Source organism: Pseudorasbora parva, chromosome 8 (genome assembly GCF_024679245.1).
Source record: "Pseudorasbora parva isolate DD20220531a chromosome 8, ASM2467924v1, whole genome shotgun sequence".
Classification (NCBI taxonomy): domain Eukaryota; kingdom Metazoa; phylum Chordata; class Actinopteri; order Cypriniformes; family Gobionidae; genus Pseudorasbora; species Pseudorasbora parva.
In genome coordinates, this window is record NC_090179.1 from 28,187,842 (window position 1) to 28,212,592 (window position 24,751).

A 24,751-nucleotide genomic window follows, 5' to 3' on the forward strand; every position below is an offset into this window, starting at 1 on the left:
ATGTATGTATGGCCTCATGCGCGTGCAGTCGGTGATATGAGACGTTATTGAAGGGGTTTTGTGCTAGGTTTAGCAGGGGTGTTTGTTTTTAGTTTGGTAAAGGTTTTTATTATATATAGTAAACAAATATAACATGTACAATAATAAACCAGAGACATGGAACTCTCAAAATGATAATTTTATAACGTTACTAGCTGAGCTTCAGTAATGTCTTCAGACAATAAACGACCGAGTAAGGAGCACATGCGTGAAAGTGAAGGCAATGTTCTTGGGTTTTGTTTACACGATCAGAAATATGAGTATGTCTTATAATGAGCACACATTTGTTCAATGAGACTATAAGCTTGCACAATTAATAGCATAAGCTGTTTATAATGGTTGGTCAACACTTTCACATTCAGTGGGTTGAAAAATTGCATTTAGAGGTGCAAGGAGGTCACATAAAGGGTGGCTTCAGGTGAATTGAGTTACCAAATTGCATGAATTGACCCTATATTAATTCTTGTAAATCCATCAAATGTGCCTCCATCTATCATCAGATGGGCTTAAAATGGAATGTTTGCTTGTCCCAAAACAACTTCTGTTCCTCCTTTATGCAAAAGACTCCAAGTTCCTCAGTAAAAGTATTCAACATTGCAGCCTAAAATATTTGATTAAAACTAACAGACTTTGTTCCTTTATTATGAGAGCATGGTCTTCTCTAAACAATTGTATTAAGATTTTAGGTTAATATGTTTAATGTATTTAAATCAAAAATACATGTTTTGTGGAATGCACTTAGCCTATTGTGTTCAGAATGTACAGATGTAATTACATCCAGACATTGTATAGTTAACACGTGGTAGTAAAAAGACAATTAATATTAAGTATTCATAAAAGTATGATCAAAATGCTCTTTAAAAAGGAGTACTGCACATCACACTCCAAGACTTCCCAAAAGTATTTCTGGCAGCAAATATCTGAAGGAAATGAAATGAATCACACTTTCAGAGTGAAGGAAGTACATTTTGTTCTCTGCTGTCTTACTGCCTGTGTTCAACCTTACTTTTGGCATGGCTCCCATAGTCTCCCCCTCCCATCACTGTGCAAAAGAACTTCTCTGAACCTCTCACACACTCTCGCTTGCTCACATGCGCAGTCAGTCAGAGGAACTACAGTTGTCTCAGCAGAGCAGTTGGAACGAGTTCAAGTAGTCAAAGACGCAATCCTATTAAAAACAAACAATGCCTGTGAAACATCACATAGCACTTGTCTGACAAACTGAATTGAACCACAGGGTTGACGAGTGACGACAAAGCTGCATATCCATAAGAGTTTGCAAAGAGAACACTGTGTTCCTGAAACAGGCTATGTGATGGGGAAAAGGACCTCATGAGACCTTTTCTCATCTGGAAATGTGCTCATTGATATCGATGCTTTACAAGGTTGAGCATTGTAATGTAGGTCAGTGTAGAAATAGTTATAAGGAATGTTGTGTAGTGTAAATGTCACAGGTCATAGAGCTTCATATCCCGATTCATATCAATCAGTAATAACATCTGACATGAATGTTCCTCTCCACTAAAGCCTGACATGCTGCTATTATCCTGTGAGGTTCAGCTGAAATTATTTGAACAGGCTTGGATGGGATGGGTTGCATTGCACCTACAGACCCTACCCTCATATGTTTTGGGTTTGACATTTTACTAGAATACATAAAAACACTCGCTGTAAATCCCTAGCCATCCAAACAGTACATGGGATAGGCGTGACTGTTGTGATGTGGCTGAAGGACACAGTGTTCCTGCATTCATTTACAGGAGCTATGAACACGAGACTGCGTGCCCTGCTTTTAAAGTCATTATCAAAGTTTGGCAGTCTGTTTTGAAAGAAATGAATGCTTTTATTAAGCAAGGTTCAAAATAAATAGTAAAGACATTTATAATGTTACAAAACATTTCTATTTCAAATAAATGCTGTTCTTTTAAACTTTCTATTCATAAAAACTTAAAAAATAACAGTTTTCAACATTGATAAATATAAGAATAGTTTCTTTAGCATCAAATCAGCATATTAAAAGGATCATGTGACACTGAACAATTCATTTTTTTTTGTTTTGGTTTAATTTGATAATTATTCATTTTGCAATGTCTCATTTCCTGCTACATTTTCTAACTGACTTTAGCACTGGTGAACTAACACTTGTTTTTAAAGAGTTTAGGCATCAAAACATAATGTACAGTATGAAGTAAATATTCTGATATTTTCTGAAGATTGTGTTTGTTTGCACTTTGTTTTTAGATAGTCGACTTGAAGCTGTAACTCTTTAGGTGTTATGTTGTTATGATTAGGTTTATCCTGGCTGGATTTAAGGACTTTAAATATAATTCGTTGGACAGATTGGATTGCAATGTACAGCACAACCAGTTTTTCCTACTAATACATTTCCAGAATATGAAAAGCCCAACATTTGTTATAAAGGGCAATCTTATATTACACACCAATTAAAAAAATATATTTTTTTACTGTCCCATAAGAACAAATAATCTCCAATGTCATCATGAATGTTTTGGATGAGCATTTTCTGTAAGTTATTTTTAGAAGGGGTTTTGAAGGTTTCTTATATGGTCATTCTGTACGAGTTTCTCCCACTGACCACCGGCTGAGAGCAGATTATTGTGAAATCTGATGTGGTCAACCCGCCTGCGGCTTGAAATTTGATACCGGGTCTTGCATCAGCTTGTCTCAGATATTTTAGCTTTTTGTTCTGACTTAAAGCATGTTGACTGAGTTTTTTATCTTGATAAGAATTATGTTTTTGTACAAGGATCATCATAGTAATCAGGGTTTTTATCACTCAAAGAACAAAGGTGTTTTATTTGACTTTTGGTGTGTATGTTCTGATTATTGCTGGTGGTAACTTGCAAAATGTTGATAAGTGTAGATGCATAAACCCACATGCTAGCATTGGCAGTTTTCCATTGATTGTTCTTCTTTAGGACTTTACTCCTCATTTGAAAGTTTTATGTTTGAAGTTAGAATAATATTTCTGTGAGATGATTTTATTAACACAAATTAATGACTTGCTAAATAATTCTTTCACAAACCATGATTGCTGTTATGGTGGTAGAGCTGCATTATTTCTGGATGAATTGAGAATCATGATGATTTGTGTAAAAGAGAAATCACAATTCTGAATAGACAAAAAAAGTAAATTAATAGATGTTCTGACAAAATGTTAATTGCTGCAGTATGTAAAAGACCGCACAGAACCAAACTGTGGGTTTTGTGAACCATGCCACTGCACCTTATCTGTTGCAGTTTTCATCCATTTTATTTATTGTTTTTGGTTGTTTTGTTCATTTATTGTGGATATTTAAAATGTTTTCTGTTTTCAGTGTTAAATAGTCTTTATAAATAAAAGTTTATTGATCTTTGAAAAAGTCATTATTCATGCCATTATCATTATTTTAGATGAAAATGGTCTCAGAAGGACAATATTATCGTTTATCGCAATAATTTCTTGGCCAGTTTATTGTCCAGCATACCTCTACATGACAACTCTGTTTTATAGATGTAGCCAAATCATTTACATTTAAGAATAAGATTGCAATAGTTTTTTTTATTGTTGGCAATGATTAATCATTAAGCTCTGTGTGGTTGGTTTTATCCTCTGTTGTTATATTAGTCATGTGGTTACAAATAGTCGTTTTGATACAGGGCGGTAATGTTTGTTTGTTTGTCCTAGTGAGTCCTCCTTATACAAACTTGTTCCTGTGTGTTGATGTTTTTTAGTACACTACACGTCATTGGAGTGTATGATTTGGGAGAGGAATGTTTTCTTTACCAAAGTGCACAGAGCTTGTCTGACCACAGACTACGTGCCAAATGAAACCGTGTGGCTGGAGCCCAGCTCACGCAGACATGCTGTGCTCATTTCTGTCCTGTTTACTGCACCATGAAATACAATAACGCAATAAATCAATGCCAGTAGGCCTAATGTTCTGGCAGCGGAAAGGTTAATCCAACACTATATCTAAAGGAATACAGTGCTGGACTATGCCAAAAAAAGTCATTATCAAAGTTTGGCGGCTGTTTTGAAAACAGTTAACTTTTAAGCAGCACTAGGTAACTTTTCAACCTTCATAATATATTTATCGTACTTTTAAACTTTAGGTTTCGGGTAGTAACCTGAGAACAAAAAAACTACAAAATTCAACTGTTTTGCGGCATATACGTCACTTCCACTACCAACCCCACTTCCTTACATTCGGACGTGCGAGCCCAACTATCGTTTGTTTGTTTGTCGGATGTTATAGTAATGTCCGAAGCAGCAGAGAAAAATAAGAAAGCAAAGGTGGAGGAAAGCCACCTTTCCTGGTGTTGGAGGAAAGCAATAAGATGAAACGAAAAAGTGATGGGATTATAGGCAGGACGAGGATCAACATTGGACCAGCGTTTGCTCATTGGCGTGAGCTGAAGGAGGCGTGCCCCACCAGTAACCAAAAGATAGACTAGGCTACAATAATGACGCTGGCTTGTAAACATGAGCATCGCGATCATTAGGTGTTTGGAAAAAAAATAAAACCCATGAAATTATATTCATATGACATGCTGAAACATATGCCACTGTACCTGGGATGAAGACATTTCACACGCAACGCAAGCAGAACCCCTGTATGTGAACAGTGTTCAGGGTAACTCTTAGTGATGCACAGGTCGGCTTTCTTCCAACCCGTGGGTCCCGCGTTTATGAAATTATTTCACCTGCCCCGCACCACTGTATATATTTTTACAACCCGTCCCGCACCCGGGACCATTAAATAGACATACGGGGTCCGCCGGTTATGAGACGACCCGCTCATCACTAGGTCAGGGCTATCATGGTTGTCATGTCAACAAATGCACATGCGCATCCCCTGATGTAGGATGACAGAGATTACGACAGTAGTAGAGGACAATACTGTTTCCCAACTGTAGGGGGACCCCGAGAGCAAAAGTTACCTAGTGCTCCTTTAATTCAGCAAGTCTGGATAACCTTTTTCAAAAGTCATCAAAAAAATCCAGAAAAAGAAATATAACACTGTTTTATCAAAAACATGAATTATACGTACACAATTCAGTGCAGACAGGCATGCTAATGTTCTTTATGTTCATAAAGTCTATGCTGAGAGTTTTGGAATGTTTTGGAAACGGCAGAGTGCCGTCTTGATCAGAGCACAAAGGAGGTCACGGACTGAGGGCTGGGAGGGATTCTGTCAGATAGGAAGTCAGAGGGAGGGCTGTGGAACAGGCTTTACTGTCATAAACGACCCTGAGTTCTTCCGCATACTTAAGGCATGTGGAGGAGGGGAACTGGAGTGAAAGGCACAGAGTGAGGGCTTCCCCCCCACCCCCCATCTGGGACTCTCTTTTGGCAAGATTAGGATATACGGCGTACCAGAAAACAGCAATTACAACCAGGAAAACTTTAAGGAGAAACAGATAAGATGTAAGAGATGGAGAGAGTGGATTTTTTTTTTTTGGGGTGGGTCCTATCATTTGGATGAAGAATCCATAATCCACAAATTAAAAAAAGCTTTATGCTAAGATATGTCATTGCAAAAACTTTATTTTCAAATTTTGGCTTCTCAACAAGGATTGGATGTTTCGAATTTGGTCACTAAACAAGTTTATTTCTTTCCTTGTTTTTTCTTATTTAGGCCCAGTTTGGAGCAGCGGAAGGTGCGTTCTCGTGACGCAGCGCGCTGTAGAAGGAGTCAGGAGACAGAGGTGTTTTACGAGCTGGCCCACTCGCTACCCCTTCCACGACGTATCGCCTCCCACCTGGACAAAGCTGCCATCATGAGGGTGACGCTCAGCTATCTGCGCATGAACCACTTGATCCAATCTGGTAGGTTCTGCTGAAATCAAGCAGGAAATTGTATGATGTGGTCCTCAATTGGTTGATCAGCCCAAATGGGTCATGTCTGTTTTAATAGGGTTGTGGACAGCAAGTGGGAGAACGATGTTAAATGTCAGTAATAACAACTTTATCTAAATATAATGATGCTGGGGGTTGTTGATGCTCGAAAAAACTTGCTCAAAAACCTTGAGCAAAACTGAAGAAGTAAAAAAGAATATTCAGCCTAGAATTCATTACATTTGGTAGAATAGAATATTTATCAACATAAATCTGGTTTGTGATGACCACAGTGTGTTTGTGCTGGCAAGTAAAGAATACATGCATTAAAACAATCCAGATGCATTAAACATTGAAATTCTAAAGATGTTTTGTAACCAACTTTTAAAAAAGGTTCATATATAGCTCAGGTTAATACATTTCAGTCTTTGATTGTATGGCTAGACCTTTTTTTGCATTATAAATAATATCGGAAGTGTCTGTTCATCATCCATCCAGTTTTCAGTCTCATGTGACATTTCAGAAATAATTCTGTAATGCTGATTTGTTGCTCACGAAACATTATCAAAAGTTGTGCTACTTGATATTTTTGTGGAAACGGTGATGCATTGTTTTCTTTTAGGATTCTTTGAAAAAACAGCCTTTATTTGAAATGGAAATCTTTTGAAATTATAAATGTATTTACTGTCACTGTTGATAAATGTAATGCTACCTTGTTGAATAAATGTTAGGAAAAAATAGGAGCATGTACAAATACTTTTCCTTTGGCAAGAAGTATATGCTAGTGCTAAAATTTTGTTCTTGTTTCATACAGCCGGGCCAACCAAAACAAAGACTGAGGAAACCGAGAATCCCACTGATAGCTTTTACCAGCAGGCACTGTCTGGCTTTATTCTGGTGATGACCGAGGAAGGGGACATGATCTTCCTCTCAGAGAGTGTCAGCAAATACATCGGCATAACACAGGTGAGTGCCATCCTACATTAAGTACTGCGTAAAAACCTCAGTGTGAATTTCACAATGTGGAGCATTTCAAACACGTTGGCTACTGTAGAGCAACACATGGCTCAAGAATAGTGTCACTTTGCTGTGGCATTAGGTGTAATGTTCAGGTTGCATGTGTGACCAGACCTCTTAGAATAGATCCATTCCTGAGGGAACTCATGCAGTCTAGTGTGTTTTTGTGCTATGATGATCTTTTATGTAGGTTAGTGTTGAGTAAAGCAATGATAAAAGATTGATTAGTACTGTGACTGATATATTATAATATATAGTTATATATAATCTCTGAATTTGTGTTGTAGCTGTCTAAATCATTTTGTTACAGTGAGGCATTTAAAGAATGATAGTGAGTAAATAGATGGAAAGGGCATGAAATCTTATACTGATGACCTACATTCTTTTTGAATTGCAATTGTAGAGTTCAACTATTCAAGTTGAAACAAGTCCAGGAGATTCATTTCTGGGATTCAGTCAAATGCATATTCCAAACTAAGTATGTAGTACATGAGGGAAAAAATAATTAAGTTGCAAAAAAAAATCACAGGACATTAATCTGGATAAATGAATCTTTCTGGAAAACAAATTCTTTCATAATGTCTAATGTCATGGTACTGTTTTGAAGGCATTTTAAATTCCTGGTTATTTTTGATGCGTTGTTGTACAGCTGGAGCTGCTTGGGCAGAGTGTGTATGAGTTTGTTCATCCCTGTGACCAAGAAGAATTGCGAGACATCTTCACCACAAGACCAGGTAATAAAATATTTCTTGTCCAATGGATATTTTTGATTTTAGCTGCTATGCATTGACCTTCCTACTGTTTTTTGAATTATTTTATGAAGTCTTATGTTTTACTGAACATGTTTGGGACTGACCAGGAGAACTGTTCGTCCTCAGGTGTTTCAAAGAAAAAGACAGAGAAGACTGAATATAATTTTTTTCTTCGGATGAAAAGCACACTCACCCACACAGGAAGAACGGTTAATATCAAGTCTGCAAACTGGAAGGTATTCAAACTGAAAATGATGTAAAAATGTGTTACGATAGGAAAATATAGGAAGAAGGGGTCTGTAAACGACCCAGGCTACATTCAAACTCCCAAAATAACTGTACAGTGTGTGTCCATGTGCACTGCTCACCATTTTTGTTTTTTATTTCAATTGGAAAAAACAACAACAAACAAAACAAATAAAGAGATGCCATGACATGGTTTAATCATTACTGGTGTTGGACTTCCTTTAGCTATTTTCACACGCAGCGCCTGTTGGTGCATATATTTAGCTGGTTAGCTTGCTCTTAGTGGTATGCAGGACTGTATCAGTATTGCTTCACATCAGCTTGGCTCTTTGTTGAGCTATGGGGTCAGGTCCCATGAGTGCATAAAACGGGACGCAAATACGCAGAAGGCAGAGGTCCAACTACACTCAGTGCCAAGACAAAAGTCACTGGTCCAGCTTGATCCTTGCTTCACGTGTCCTGTTAGTCAATATTGTCTTTATATTTGTCGTCTGTACTTTGTTAAGAAATGAACAAACACTCTGTGAAACTTTGATTGGGCTGTAAACTGAATTCTGAATATATTCACTTGTTTAAAAGATTTGTTGAATGCTTTTGAAAGCAATCCCTTATGGCTGCATTTTATTTGAAAAAAAAATACAGGAATATTGTTAAATATAATTTATTCCTGTGAATTCCTCTGAACCTCAGGATAATTGCAGCATGACATACTGATTGATATGATTTTTTTTTTTACATTTTAAATACATTTACTGTCACTTCTGATCAATTTGATGTATCCTTGCGCAAAAAAACACCAGTGTATATTTATCAAAAGTGCACTGGACTAACTTTATAATTTTGTTATTTTTTAACGTATAATTATTTTTAAATAGCTTTTTTTTTTCCTCTCTCCCAGGTTCTTCATTGCACAGGACACTTGCAGACGTTCAGCGCTGATGATGAGAACTCGCTCCCTGCTGGCAGCTTCCTGACTTTGCTGTGCGAGCCCATTCCTCACCCATCCAGCATTGAATTCCCACTAGACAGCAGTACTTTCCTCACACGCCATAACATGGACCTGACTTTCACACAGTGTGACGGACGGTAAATGCAGAAATACATGCTTGTGCATATTCTCTTAGATTTACACAGCACACACTCAAAGGTCGTAAACTTTCAAATAGCTCATGGCTGCGCAGTATATGACTCCAGTGGGTCATCTGAGTTTCTCTGTGTAGGAGTGTACTCAGTTCACCTCTTTGAACTGCCGCTGTACTGTGTCCAAATTCACCATCCTACTCACGGTTTAATTGCTCGCATGCATACAGTGAGAGAATCTAACATTACTCAGTCTATCTGCAAAACGAATTAGCCTTGTAGCTGCTGACGTTTTATTCTCACTGGCTCTTTGAAATGTGTACGTGTGACAGCTGAAGACACATTTCATTCATGGTGTGCGAAAGCATGTGACTCGAGTTTCCTCTGTTTTTCTCCCAGCCTTCTCTCTACCTTTTAGAGCATGGTATATTTATAGTCTCACTGTTGGGATCGGACACGACAACAGTGAATGTGAAATAAATTGCAGTTGTAACTGAATATTATGAGATAAAAAGACTCCAAAATAATGGCAAGAATTGTCCTCACAGGCTTCATGCAAAAACAAAGACTCAACATGTGTAGTCAGATACAAAAACAAATTACTCTTTGAATGATTCCTTAAAAAAAACAGCTCAGAAACTTACAAGTTACCTATTTAAACTGGCAAATCCTCACTGAATTGGTCAGCTGAAAACTTGCTGAATCAAATTATGACTCATTTACTGAACTGCTTCCATGTCAAATAGTTCATGATGTTAAAATGTGTTTTTGTTGGGGGGGTTTCCATAACCAACAACCGAAGCTTGTTAACCGATCATTAATCATTCAAAGATCATATTAAATTAGAGCCTTTAACTTATCACAGAGAACATACTGACAAGCAAACTGAGTACAATTGCTCAAATTGCATTACCTAAACTGAGTAGGGTAATCCTGCAATACCGGAGGCTGCAGCTTCCCAGACTGAATTTCTAGGACCCTAGTTTTTTTTTGTATGTATAAGCAGTTTTGAATAGCACTTACTATCCAATTCTGTATGTTTATTTTTATTATTATTATTTGGAAATTGATATATTGTCCTAACCAACCCATTACCTTAAAGGTATAATGAACTGGCTTTATTTTTTTTATACTGTTGTCTGAGGTCAACAAATGACGTTTGTGTGGTTTTTACATCATAACTAATAAGTAATAGGCTATTTTCTACACTGGTTTTGAGGCTCTCTCCTAAACGCTGGGTTTTGATGGGCGTGTCACACTGGAGACTTGAAAGTAAACGCCCACAGCTAGGATTGGATAAGATTTGCATATTTAATTAGCTTCAGCTCCTGTCATATCTTTGCTCATGATTGGACTATTATTTTTGTATTACACAGCCTTCACGGTCGTTCGATATAAGCACGAACCACGTGCACACACAAATGCCCTTCAAATGTCAAGTCGGGAGAGAGAATAGCACAGAACAAGAAAGGAATATTACGAGATTCATCGGCCTGCCGACGGGCTTAAATTTTGGTTGCCCGTCTGGAAAACACACAGCCCTGGGACATTGGGCTTTGCGTGACCTGGCCCATATATGTCTGAGTCCAGTTTCCTAAAGATATGTTCTGTTAGACACGTACGCATAAAGCAAAACAATCTATATCAATGCAATACTATTACATATAAAAACATGTTTTATTCACATTAGTGTGTTGCACCATTCCTGTCGGATCCAGTATAGAAGAAACAGCATTGTGTTTTAATCTCAATATTTCTACAAATCCAGCACCACCTGAGATATGCATTGAAATTAAGTGAACACCATGTCTTCCCCACGTCAGCTGAAACTTCATTAAAAAATAGTTCAACCACACCTTCCTAATATTATGATCCGAAGGAAGCTTATGCAGTGACGCAATATCTTGCTAAATTCTTCGGCTGGCTAGCGCAATCCGAAAGGCTCCATGAGTCGGTGGGTGGGGCTTCTGAACTACACGTACTTATTATTCTGTAAGGTGGTGTTTCGTCAGTCGATGACGTCAAGCTGCAAACAGGATCGTTTTGTGGGCCTGCTGTCTATATAAGCTTTTATTTGACTAGCAAGGATGTTTTTTAGCTCTGAAACTTACAGGATAATCTTATATTACCATGACCTTTTATCTATCAAAAGCTCAAGGGAAAGTTGGTTTCTCAATTCATCACCCCTTTAAACATACCTGTTGAACCCTCTTGAAATATTTAACCTAATTTGTTTCAATATATGAGCCTATATTATGGTTTTAAATGACTGACTATTTTTGTGTAAATGTGTAACTTCATTAGTTGCAGCACAGCGTAGCACTTCCACTCCTGATGTGACCCACTTAACAGTGCGGTAAATAGTAAAACAATTGTGCTAATAAACACACTAATTTGTAGTTCTGTGATAAGGTGCAAAGATGATAAAAAATGAGAATTCCATGGTTCTAGTTTTGGATCCGTTTGTTTAGCGTTTGAATCGGGTCTCCCTTGTTGGAGTAGAATTGGCTAGAAAAACACTGGTCGTAAAACTGCAGTTCTGAAACAGCAGCCTCAGGCATTGCAAAATAATATTATTGCCAAAAAATGTTTTTGGTGTATTGCTATAATAAATTGTATTTTAATAAAAGTTGGAGACTTAAAATACTGATTGACTCCTCTCTGTGTTCATAGAGTCACTGAGCTTGTTGGATACCAACCTGAAGATCTGATTGGCCAGTCTGCCTATGAGTTTTATCACGCTCTTGATTTTGACCATGTGACGAAGAGTTTACACATCTGTAAGTTTTTTTTCATAATACATTAAGCCTCAACTCCAACCATAACCAGTTAACTTAATTTGTTGGAAAGTCTGACAATATTCACAATAACTGGATAGTTTTGTTTTGACGTTTTCTTTTATAGAATGCAAAAATTACCAATGCCAACTTTTGAACTCTTCCTTATCTTTTCCTATGTACTTGCAGTGTTCTCCAAGGGCCAGGTGTGCACCAGTCATTACCGCTTCCTGGCTAAGAATGGAGGATTTGTCTGGACTGAGACTCAAGCCACTGTCATCTACAACAGCAGGACATCTCAACCTGAGGCTGTGGTCTGCCTCAACTTTATCCTCAGGTAGCTCAGTTTGAATTAGTGTAACATCAGTTTCCTGAGCCCTATTTTTTTTGCCCATCATTGCTGGCGTTATTTAATATGAATTCTGGTGTTATTTGAATTCTGGTGTTATTTGAACATTATTGGTGTTATTTGAATATCATGTACTATTATGGTTTTTATTAATATTTTGAATGTTATTTCTTTCTGTTTTATTTATAATTTTTAATTTACAAAATTTAGTTAAATTTAAATTTAAAATAAATGTTAATTTAAAGTAAACGATAATTAGAAATGTCATTTAACCTATTAACTGTCACCCCATTTTTGCACATTGATCTGAATTTAAATGGTTGTAATTCATGAAAGCTTTGGAATACAGACTTGGCTGTTCATTTATACGACAACAATTGGGGGCCTGAAAGTGAAAGTTTTTGAAAACGGTATTCAAAGAGCAAGTTTTTGAAAACGATACAGTTATTGTCTCTGTGTAAACTACAAAAAAGTGTGACATCGCCAACTACTGGCCTGGCATGCATAATGTGTAATGCATGAATAAGACATATTTAATGTGTATTAAATGTTTTATGCTTAATGTTTGCACATTATTTTATGTTCATGTAAGTATCATTTTGACATTTGTTGTTGTCTGTATGCGAAAAAAGAAAACGGGAAAAATGTTTTAGTTTTTAGTATATTGTTGTCATGTAAATGTACCCTAAAATTGCTAGAAACGCAAAGCCATAATGTCTGAGCGAGTTGTTACAAATCTGAAATCCTGTGAATGCAATGTATCTTTCAAAAAGGGTTTTAACAGGACAATTTTTGAGATCTTAAGCTTTCAAATGAAACCTAATATATGATGATTGATTAAAAAAAGCAATAAATAAACACACAGTGACCATTAATAGGCTGTGTTATATTAAGTTATTTTGTATATTTCATTTTCAGTTGTTTATTTTATTTCAAGCAACACAGATATTTTAATGGTTTTGGTTTTAGTTTAAGTTTTGGTTAACGATAATAACCCTGGTGTGAAAGGAGTAGTAATTTTTTTTTCTCTCTTTCTGGCAGTGGGGTGGAGGAGGCGGATGTTGTATTATCATTGGAACAGACCTGTGAGAAACCTAAGCCTAAAGTGGAGAGGCTAAATGTGCTGGAGGATGAGAAGGAGGAGGATGAAGAAGAAGAGGAGGAGAACTCAGACATGGAGATCAACACTGCAAAGCTCTTCCTCCAGATAAAGGAGGACCCAGAGGAGTTACTGCAGCTGGCACCTCACTCTGGAGACGCTGTCATTTCCCTAAAAGGTGCTCACAATCATGCTTTCTAACAGTATAGGAACGTTTGTGATTTGGTCCTCTAAAATCATTTGGTTGGGATCCTAATATTGCTTTATATTATTCACAGAGGGTGTGGAGTTGTCCTTCTGCCGTCCACCTAGTCCCAACAGTATCCCAGAATGCCCTGAGGAACTCTGTACGCCTGAACTCCGCCAGCTCCTTTCTCCAATATTCGACAGGCCTACCAACTCTCCACCTGCCGCGGTAAGAATGAGATTTTGTTTGACTGGATGTCTATGTTGGTTTTAAGGGTTTATCTGACATTTAAGGGTCTGTTTCAGAGCACCGCTGAAGAGCTACCCATGGAGATGGAAGTCATACAGAAGTTCTTCGCAATCAAACCTGAAGAGAGCGTAACTCCGAAAGGACAGTCAGAGGTAGTTCTCAAAATGAATTTTTTAGATACCTTCTGAGACGTTTTAAACACATTTTGAGAGAAGTCAGAGGTGTTTAATTTGAATAATGCTTACAGGCTGGGGATGAGCTTGATTTGGACATGCTAGCTCCATATATCTCCATGGATGATGACTTCCAGTTGACCTTCCTGCCCCAGGGTGAAATGGCTGCTTCTTCAGAAAAGATAACCAATACTTCAAGGAAACGGTAACCAATGATAAAGGAGCTTTCAGATGATGATGAATTCAACATATTCAGAATGTATCTTGATGATGTATCGAGATGATTTGGTTGTTTCGATTATGATAACATGCTTTGGGTCTCTTATGCTTACAAAGGCTGAATTTATTTAATCCAAATACAGTAAAAACATTAATATTGTAAATGATCATTACAATTTATAATGCTGTTTTTTTATTTTAATATATTTTTAAGAAGTTTATTCCACTGGCAAAGCTGAATTTTCAGCATCTTTACTCCAGTATTCGGTGTCACATGATCCTTCAGGAATCAGTTTAATATGCTGATTTGCAGCTCAAGAAGCTTTTTGTTTTCTAGGATTCTTTGATAAATAGAAAGTTCAAAAGAACTGTTTATTTTGAATACAATGCTTTTGTAACATTATAAATTATTCACTTTAACTTTTATCCACAATAGATGTTTAGAAGATGAGGAGGATGACGACATTCCTGTTCTGGCTGCCAAATGGGAGAAAAAACACATGAGCAGCTCCATAGAGGAACAGATTCTGCTCAGCCACACATTATTGGTAAAGACAGTCTGTTAATTCTGGGCCTTCACCTATAAAACTTATTTTCTTTACCAAGAGTTTTGTGTCTGTGAACATGTTTCACGGTGGGTTTTTTTGATTGTTTGTTTTCTTGCAGCAGAATGGCTTGTCCGACGATGCTTTGGAAGAATTTGAACCGCCACCTCAAAAGCGAAGTCAGCTTTTGACCGACAGGGACCCGTTACTGGGCGGAGCGCAGGCATTGTGTGATACAGCAGGTATGAGACATTACTTTAAATAGTCCTGTTGAAGATAAAGTCAATTTGTAAAAGCTTACTCATTAGCTTTTGTTTTCTTGTCAACAGCTCTCATGAGGGACACCTTCCTGTCACGCCCACCTGACTTAATGCGACATGTTGCTGAAACAATGCCATCCCTTACTTGAAGAATAAATGATGTGGATGAGTTTTCTCAGTGAATACAGTAACGGCTAACAGGGAGGGTTAAAATTAACCCTCTTCTCACTCAACATGTATCAACTTGACATGTATTTCAGAGTGTTTTACGCACAAAACACAGGAGGGTAATTGGTCTAAACATTCTATTACACATGTCCAAAGGTTTTTTTTTTTTTTTTAAGTGATTTTTTGTCCCAATACTATAATCAATAGTAGCTAAAACAGACTTTAGTTAATAGAATTAGTGTGATAGTCATTTGTTATAAACTGCCCATTCTCAGCAGACCCAGATTTCTGATTTGTCAGTAGATGGCGACATTTCTGAAAAATTGGTGCTCTAGTCACCCTGCTATTCAGTCCAGTTTCTTCAAAAGCACAAATGCGGCCAAAGGGAGGGTCGAAAACGAAGCTAAACTGTTCAGGATATGTCAGAAATAGTGTTAACATGATGTTCCACCACTTGTAGCCTTAATCTAAACCTACAAAGATCATAACTTCAAGCATAGCCTCATTTGGCCGTAAGTTTATATGAAAGAAACTTCTAGTTTTTCTTACAGCGGTTCAGTTTTGTGCTAGAATCATGGGTTAGGCTGATTTTGAGTGGATGTGATCATGCTTTTGAGTTAATAGATTATTCACTGATGCCATAGCTGATAAACGCAACAAATACTCTATCAGTAATCATCTGACTTTTATAAAGCATTTTATATACTTTTGCAATTACAACGTGTAAGTGAATCTGTACTATGTGTCTTTGGTGTTGTAGTAAAAATATTACCGTTTTCTGTTCTTGTGTCACTTCCAATATGTCGATGATCTATAATGGTTTTCAAAGTGGCTGTGGTGTTGTCACTGCAGTCGCCTCGTCTGATGTCTTTTTAAATCATAATATGAGATGTAAAATGAAACATGCTTGTCATTAGCTTGAATGAATTTACAGCAAGCAATCATTTTTTGGTGCTTTTTTTCAGTTGACTGTGATTGTTATATTCCCCTGATTTTTGTAGCTGGGACAGTCACAATTCAAGGGGCCTTATTCAAATGGTGTCAGCTAATACACAAGCCTTTCTCATATGGATAACGGTTCTTCAGGCAACTTAGACTTGTGTGTGTTACTCTGTGTATTTTTGCATCCTTTATTTACTATGTATGTATACCTTGTATTGACTGATAAAGAAATAAAACATTTTAAATGCTTTCAAAACATACTGTCTACTATTGCAAACAGACATCAACATAATCTAAAGCATGCATTCATCTTGATTATTTAAAAGCTTTACTTGTTTAAAATATTGTCAGATTTACAGAGTGCTGATATAAAGATATAGATCCAAAATTCAAACATTCTGTACAAATCAAGTAAAAGGGATAGTTCACCCAAAGAGGAAAATTATCCCATGACTTATCCTCAAGCCATTCTTCTTCTTTCAGACGAATACAATCAGTTATATTTAAAAAATAAAAAAAGGAAAGAAAAGAAACAGAAAAAGTAAAGTGGCCGATTACCTTCTGTGGAAAAATTGTCGAAAGTGCCTCTCGCAGATAAATATACTTTTGAACAGCAGAGGCACTTTCAACACTTTCTATAAATTGAATTCCGAAGGCGATTGGCCGGAAATACAAATTTAAATATGGATATTTTTTTACACAGGCGCATTCATTCTCTTCAGAAGGCCTTTATTAACTCCCCAGAGCTGTGTTGAGCACGTTATTTAACAGACAGATTCATTTTTATGGACTTCAAAAACAGAACAACATATATAACTGATTGAAGAATGCCGTTTACACTTGGAATAACTTGAGGGCGAGTAAATTATAATCTAATTTTCATTTTTGGGGGAACTAATCTTTAAAAGGTTTTGTACAAAAAACTGATCTATATCCGCACTCTATAAATAAGACAATATTTTCAATAGCCAGAAACAAATCAATTTTAAACTAATTTTTTTGGGGGGGAAAGAAAATAAACCAGACATGACTGAACAAAATAAAATCACTGTGTAAATAAATATTGCATAAAAGATTGTTTTATTATTTTGCTTATGTAGCAAAGAGTAGACATTATGTTCCAATAATAACTAATGGAGATTAATATTAAACACAAAAACAAGTCGGTGTTTAATATTAAACCCAAAACACCCATGTTTTTCCTGCAGCACGTGTGTGCAGTAATCCTCTGTTCAGTACAGATTTAAATAAATGATCCAAAAACGTGAGAGGAAATCAGGAAACCTGTTTAGCATTACATGATCTACCGACTATAAAAAGGCCCAAAGCAAGTTTATTCACAGAGGGTTTATGTAGGTCAAACGTAAGTGTATGTAGGTCAAATGTGAGTGGGTGTGGGTGTCTTTCTCGCCTTCTCTGCTTCTCTAAAACAAACTCCTTGTGATATCCTCTTATGGGTCTTCTAATCCAACACTGATCTGTCAACTCAAACTTAAAAACAACTTTAAACAAGCTTGACAGTGTAGTAGAGCTGTTAAATCCGCTGTTATTAACCACACCATTACATATTAGTGTAATGGTGTATATAACATATACACTGCAAATGTTGAGTTTAATGAGGATTAATCTATGATAACCTCAACATATACATATTAAACACCACTCAAAAACCCTATAAAGATTTAAAATCATTTTTAATAGCAAACAATCCATTCATAAAGTTTTAAAAATGTATAATGATTCATTTTACATACACTATTTGTGCAGAATTATATACAGTATGTAAATGTTACATATCATACAGTGAAAAACAAACCAAAACACATTCATTGTCAATTCAGCAAGCATACTTCAAGTCAGTTCCCCTGTTCTATATCTTGACACAATGTTGAATAACAGATACATCTATTCAGGTGGAAAGAATCAGAATAAAATCATATATAAAACAATCAATCAGTCAATAGGCACTATCTCAGTCTGGCTATGACATTCAAGCAATCCAAATGATCTGAGAAACACTGAATGAGGTGAAAGGTCAGGTATCAGTCAAAGGAATCATATTCTTTCATCTTAAGTCATCACCCCAAAAATGTTTACTACACAGCATCTCATCCTCACAGATATAGCTTCAACACCTACATTATTAAATAAAAGTCATTCATCAATGATAGAAGTCCCCTTGAACACCTGGTTTCCCCTCACGGAGGGAAGATAATAGCCACGTCTCCAGCTTGCCAGTGAAAACATCCACATAAATCAATAATCGCAGCAAGTCACCTAGAAACACAATATATATCTGACCAATAAGGTCATTGCAAAACATCTGCATCAGTTTACACTGGTATTTTAAGCCACAAAAGGATGAATCCACAATCAAAGTTTGAAAGAAAAGTCACATGGACTCCTGTGCAAGGAAATGAACAATCAAAAGGCTAAAGGTGAGTTCATATATAGTCCAGTAATTAGTTGTTTTTATCATCAGAAAGTGCACTTTGCAAAGCTCGTTCATCACTGTCGTTTCCAGTGTCTATAGATCGCGATTGGACCTCTTCATAAGGTGGCGGCAGAGTCTCTGTGCTCTGATTGGCTGTGTCGGAGCAGTGATTCAAATCGGACCGTATGAGCGAAGTCAACGGACTGTGTTCTGATGCGTCCTGGGCCAATAGGAGCTGAGTGGGTCCACGGAACGGTGGGAGTCGCTGGCCCCAACTGCCGTAGATTGCCTCCTCATACGTGGGAAGAGATACAGGTAAACCATCTACCACAAGGTCCAACTGGTCTGAGGAACGCCTGATGAGAAAAATGCAACTGTTAATGTGATGTTGATATCCACCTTATTTTGTACAGGAAAAATAACTGAAAGCGAATGACACCGGACATCCGTATGAAAAGTTACACTACCGTTTTGTTTGATATTTGAAAAGATTTAAAAATGTAATTTATTCCTGTGATGGCAAAGCTGAATTTTCAGCATCATCACTCCAGTCTTAAATGTCACATGATCCTTCAGAAATCATTCTAATATGCTGATCTGATTCTCAAGAAGCATTATTATCAATGTTGAGAAAAGAACTGCTTAATATTTTTGTGGTAACCATGATACATTTAAGGATTCTGTGATGAATAGAAAGGTCAAAAGAACAGCTTTAATTTGAAATTGTATAAACATAATGTTACAAAAGATTTCCCACACCTTTGATCAGTTTGATATGGAAGCTTGTTTCCACCTCAGAATAAAAACAATTTAAAAAGGTAATTGCAACTTTTTCACAGTTCCGAGTCAGAATTGAGAGATATAAAGAATTGAGTGATATAAATGTTGTGATCGTTTATATTTCGCAATTCTGACCTTTTTTCTGTCTCGCAACTCAATTGCGATATGTAAAGTCAGAATTGCAAGATATAAACTCACAATTCCGTGACGTCTTTTTTCCCCCTCAAAATGGGATTTCATGTCACGCAATTCTGAATTTGTAACACGCAATTCTAAATTTCTAACGCAATTCTGAATTTGTAACAACTCTGAATTTGTAATACGCAATTCTGAATTTGTAACACGCAATTCTGAGTTTATAACACGCAATTCTGAATTTATAACAACTCTGAATTTGTAACAATTCTGAATTTATAACACAATTCTAAATTTGTAACAATTCTGTTTTTATGACACGCAATTCTGAATTCATAACACAATTCTGAATTCATAACACAATTCTGAATTTATAACACAATTCTGAATTTATAACACAATTCTGAATTTATAACACAATTCTAAATTTGTAACAATTCTGTTTTTATAACACGCAATTCTGAATTCATAACACAATTCTGAATTCATAACACAATTCTGAATTTATAACACATGATTCTGAACGTATAACACAATTCTGAATTTATAACAATTCTGAATTTACAACATGCAATCCTAAATTTATAACACAATTTCTAAATTTTTAACACGCAATCCTGAATTTATAACACACAATTTCTGAATTTTTACATGCAATTTTTCTGTATTTATAACACGCAATCCTGAATTTACAACATTCAATTTCAGAATTTTTACACCCAATCCTGAATTTATAACACGTAATTTCTGAATTTATAATACGCAATCCTGCATTTATAGCATTCAATTCTGAGAGAGAGAAAAAAATTCATAACTATGAGATGTAGACAATTGTGAAATTAAAATGTCGCAATTATCTTTTAAAATGTTTTATTCTGTGGCGGAAACAAGCTTTCATAGTTTTATGCATCCTTACTGAGTACAAATAAAAATTCTTACTGAACTCAAACTTTAACTCGTGTGCATTTTGGACAAGTAAAATCACATACCGATGCGTTCGGCAGGAGAGTAGACGGGATTTGATGACCAAACAGGCTGTTGTTGTGAGAAGGAAGATGGACACTCCAATAGCAGTCGTAGCCACACTTGGGATAGAGTTGACAATGTTTTCTTTTTCGGCATTAATCTCTGTTTAAAAAAAAAAACACACACACAAACCATTTAACGATTTCCATCAAACAGCTTGGAAACGTAGGCCTACTGACGTGCAAATTAAAGCCGGATGCCAAACATGTTTTTTTGGAATAAGTGGTTGAGCGACAGGTTTACATCCTTTGATTTGGATAATTCTATGATGCAAACATTTTCCGAAGGCTTTACGTGCATCACAGAAAAAAACTGTCTGGTTAGTTTAGTGACTTTGCTGACTTCCTGCTCAGGCTTTTGGTTTCCTCTCGTGATAAGTCTCGGCTCAGACTGACAAGGAAGTGATCGCAAAGAATGAAGCATCATGGTTTCCGCCTGGGGTTTATTTAGGTCAATTATTAATGGTTTGGCTTGCGTAATGTCCTACTCCGAAACATTTCCTTAATTAAGAATGCAGAACTATCGGATAACTGATGCAAGAAGAAAGAGTTTGAGTTGTCAGGACACGCTGCTTCCAGGCTTTTGCATAAGTCTCTACTTCGAAAGACAGTAAAAGGTTGGATTGCAATAGCTGAGGCACAAGCAAATGCAACTCCATTTTTCTCTTACCTGTATGAGGCATGCAGGCGGGCGCTCTCGGGTGCCATTCCCCATGTTGACACTTTGACCAATGGTGGCGTTTGGGTAGACTGTAGCCGGGCTCGCAGAAGAAGCGAATGATGCTCTTTTGAGGGAAACCACGACAGGGAGAGGGTTCACAGCGGAAACCTCCATGCTCAGGCATGATCGGGTGGGAGCAATTCTTGCCTTGAAATAAAAAAATTAAAAAAATTAGAAATCACACTGAAGGGAAATTTCAGCCCTTTCATGTAGTCCATGTATCGCTCAGTGTTAGTAATTATCAGTAAACCGTTTCGGTACAGGGCTGAATGCAATCTTTATCAGTTAACAGTCGGCTTGTTTTAAGCACGGAACATACATCAATCTGAGTCCCCACGCGAACATATTAAGTATTCAGTCCATTTCATTACAAAATTCAAACGATAAATGCTGTTTTGACGCTCTTTAGTGTGGTGTGACTGATCACAGTAGCCTGCTTCAGTTCAAACGACGGTGGCGCGCGAGTGAACGCGATCATCTCTTCCTAAAGAATAAACATGAATTAAAATCTCTTAAGGTATGTTGAGGATACATTACAACTTACTGAATGAAATGTATAATATGTTGTGTAACCTAATCGCTCAATCGGTGTTTCAACCGCGGAAAGACAACAGCTTGAGAACAATGTCCCCATCACATTTACCTCAGGCAAGTCATTCAGTGTCCACCCCACAGCTGTTAATTCACTATATTACCCTAGCCATATATTCATTATATTCTGCTTAACCTGTTAGTGATTTCTTGTGTATTTAATGCATGTTTAAATAAATCTGTCATGATTTGACAGCCATGTATAAATTATTATATTTCAACAACGAATTGAAAAAAAAAAAAAAAAAAAAAAAAATTATATATATATATATATATATATATATATATATATATATATATATATATATATATATATATATATATATATATATATATATACTTAGATATACTTAGATTTAGACGTTAATGCAAAAACTGCCTCATGTGAAGCTTATGAGTGTGATGATTATTTTATCTAAAAAATAAATAACTGATTTGATGCTAATAGTTCTGTTGGACTCCCTATATAGTTTACAGCGTTATCTTTAAGAAACTTTTAGTTATAATTTAATAAATTTAAGGAGACACATTTTTTTCCAGTAGCCTATATGTACCACTGTTGAATAAAAATGAATAAAAAGCAATTTTGTAAAACTGCTGTACCGAAATTATACTGAACCCGTGACTTCAAACCGAGGTACATACCAAACCGTCAGATTTGTGTACCATTACACCCCTCAATACATTAACTAACGATAACAAATGAGACTCTATTTGTCAAGTGTTACCAAAACTTTTATACCATTCCATGGATCTATGATACAATCTGCTATTTGATGTTTTTTTTTCTGCATGTTGGTTGCGCAACATGACTTTTAAAAGTAAAATAATTAATAGTTGTTTTAATAAATGAAACATTATAGTATACCAACTTAATAATAATTATATTCATAACTAATATATAATAATGAATAATTATAATCATGATGAAACATTTTAGTTTCAAGAACTTTTGAACAATATAGTGTACACAAAATTACACAAGTGATGATTGCTAAAATTATAACTTGTCTATCTTTACGAGCGGCTTTCAGCGGAAGTTAGTGGCTGGTTATCTGGAAGAGGAAGATGTGGCGTGCTGAAAAGAAATCTTCATACCTGTGGTTAAGTCTGGCAGAGCGGCCATCATGAGAAGCCCGCAGCTCAGGGCAGAGCGTAGACATGGCCACAGAGACAATCGCTGTGCAGACATCAAAACACCTGTCCTGCGGACACAACAGACAAACAAAAAGCCAGTCACATATCAGCAGTTTCTATTACTCAACAGATCTACAGGTTTGAGTCTTGCATTTACTGTGTTGACAGATAAGACCCGAGCATCATTCGGAGAAGCAGCATTTCGTGTTGTGACTAAACCATTAACCACGTGTTAGTTAAACCATTGACCACGCTATGTAGCACAGATAGAGAGGGGGATGCATCTACAGCTGGCCATGCAACAGCTGGCACACACCACACCCAACTTGTGACCCAATTATAACACAACCTGCACAACCCAGAGTGCAACTTCCCATGCCAAAGGGGGCGTTAAATGTCAGGGTGTGACCCGATAGTGGTCTAAAAATTACAGAGTTGCAAAATTATGTCAAGATGAATGCAAACATGTCAAGAACCATAGAGACTGAATGCTTGCTTTGATACCTCCAATGGTGTAGTCATCTGTGCAGCCAGGGATTTTCCCTTCTTGGCAGTGTGACATTTTCACACAGAAGCCTGGCACAAAACAGACCACAAGGTGGGCGGCTTGCTTGACTGAGTGCATTATATAGAATTGAAATGTGATCCGCAATCGTTAATGTTACCAGTAGGCCTTAGTGCATTTTGCAGGATTATGTGAACTGCATACTGAAATACATATTTGTGTATTTTGTGCATTGTTATTATTTACAGTATTAGACCAACAATCAGTTTGACCACTAATCGGATCTTTAGTATTGGATCTACCATAAATAGAATAATGCAAAGCAACTAAATGAAATCTGACAAATTCAAATAAAACATTTAAATTTGCAGAAAATTAATAGCATGAATATTACTGTTTTTAAATCAGGGGGGGGGGGGGGAACAAAAATTAAAAATCATCTGCATATGACATTTTGGTTATGGAACACAAACATTAAAAAATAATATTGGTTAGAGATTCACTACACCATTAGGCTACATTTATGTATATGATGTTGTAACAATATAATCATTAGTGACTGCAGTGTATAGCAAATGATGGCGTTAAAGTGCTCTGATATAGGTTATTAATATGCATTTTTCTGTTAACTAGCAATTAGAAATCTATTTAGGGGAATGATGGGAAACATCACTGACACACACACAAAAAAGAGAACTGATCTTTGATTCTTCTGCTCTGCCAATCAAGCCATTAATCGCTACAGTGCTGATTCTTGTCGTCGTTGCTGTGCTGTGCACTACAACACTGTACAAAACCCATGCGTGATTCAATAGCACCATTCACACGGTTTGTGAAAAGGAAGAAAGGTGCACAAAAGCTCTATTGTAGCATCATCACATTGTATGTTAAAGTATGATCCAAAAACGAAACTCACCTGGAAACGCAGCTCGCGGTGATGTGAGGTTATACTATCGATCTAGTCCAGTCGGTTCTTTAGTGTGTTTTCATTCGCAAGGGGTTCGTTCGTCAAAGATTTCATATAACTTAACGCACAACCTGAGCCCCCCCGATTGAATGGGACCTGATTCAACAAGTGCGTCTATTCCCGAGCAGCTGTCAGATGACTCACCATACAGCTGAGTTTTCATGCGCAGCTCGAGCTCTGATTGGTCGCCGTAATGCGCGATCACGACAGCCCTGCCCAACAGCGACGAAAACAGACCGCCCACTTTGGCCATCATATTCTGGAACCCTAGAGTAATTCGTGGAAAACGACATTGTGGTTGTATTATTTATACAAATATTTTCACGACCACACCTAGAGCACCCGCTTCCCCATTTAGCTTTTAATCTGAGGAAAAGGCACACACAAAAATAATACACTAAACAAGTTTTAAAAGGGAAATTGACGCCTGAGAGCGAAAAATAGTGACGATTTCTGTATCTCAAAAGCTGCTTTTCTGGCCGCATTGAAACATTCTTCATGATTCATATTAA

General features: G+C 36.7%; 2 protein-coding genes across 4 annotated transcripts in view; one reads left to right on the forward strand and one right to left on the reverse strand.

Annotated features, from left to right (window-relative positions):
• Positions 1–16,200, forward strand: part of hif1al (hypoxia inducible factor 1 subunit alpha, like) — a 16,460-nt gene extending 260 nt beyond the window's left edge. The window contains exons 2-15 of one of the 2 annotated variants that reach the window (XM_067450610.1): positions 5,682–5,872; positions 6,696–6,847; positions 7,548–7,632; positions 7,777–7,886; positions 8,795–8,982; positions 11,650–11,756; positions 11,943–12,090; positions 13,144–13,379; positions 13,480–13,616; positions 13,694–13,789; positions 13,885–14,015; positions 14,466–14,577; positions 14,696–14,816; positions 14,904–16,200. In XM_067450610.1, coding sequence (XP_067306711.1) covers positions 5,682–5,872; positions 6,696–6,847; positions 7,548–7,632; positions 7,777–7,886; positions 8,795–8,982; positions 11,650–11,756; positions 11,943–12,090; positions 13,144–13,379; positions 13,480–13,616; positions 13,694–13,789; positions 13,885–14,015; positions 14,466–14,577; positions 14,696–14,816; positions 14,904–14,983 — 1,894 coding nt within the window. In that variant the 3' untranslated portion in view covers positions 14,984–16,200. The remainder of the gene's footprint in view (positions 1–5,681; positions 5,873–6,695; positions 6,848–7,547; positions 7,633–7,776; positions 7,887–8,794; positions 8,983–11,649; positions 11,757–11,942; positions 12,091–13,143; positions 13,380–13,479; positions 13,617–13,693; positions 13,790–13,884; positions 14,016–14,465; positions 14,578–14,695; positions 14,817–14,903) is intronic. The other variant, XM_067450611.1, reaches the window with a different exon arrangement.
• A 1,419-nt stretch (positions 16,201–17,619) lies between these two features.
• zgc:152863 (uncharacterized protein LOC562658 homolog) lies at positions 17,620–24,386 on the reverse strand. Of its 2 annotated transcripts, none has more exons than XM_067450612.1 (5): positions 24,189–24,386; positions 22,729–22,835; positions 20,989–21,186; positions 20,283–20,421; positions 17,620–18,734 (listed from the first exon to the last, which is right to left on the reverse strand). In XM_067450612.1, exons 2-5 carry the CDS (start codon positions 22,820–22,822, stop codon positions 18,407–18,409), a joined length of 759 nt encoding a protein of 252 aa, XP_067306713.1. In that variant the 5' UTR covers positions 22,823–22,835; positions 24,189–24,386; the 3' UTR covers positions 17,620–18,406. The 2 variants fall into 2 exon arrangements, with proteins under 2 accessions (XP_067306713.1, XP_067306714.1); XM_067450613.1 differs by lacking the exon at positions 24,189–24,386 and adding an exon at positions 23,272–23,654.
• Between the last annotated feature and the right edge of the window lie 365 nt (positions 24,387–24,751).

Excerpts from the sequence above, each read along its gene's own strand:
- zgc:152863 (XM_067450612.1), bottom strand. The coding sequence starts at position 22,822 with ATGTCTGCACAGCGATTGTCTCTGTGGCCATGTCTACGCTCTGCCCTG. Across the intron at positions 20,422-20,988 it reads CGCCTGCATGCCTCATACAG|AGATTAATGCCGAAAAAGAA; the intron begins GTAAGAGAAAAA and ends TTTTTTAAACAG. Across the intron at positions 18,735-20,282 it reads CTCTCCTGCCGAACGCATCG|GCGTTCCTCAGACCAGTTGG; the intron begins GTATGTGATTTT and ends TTTTCTCATCAG.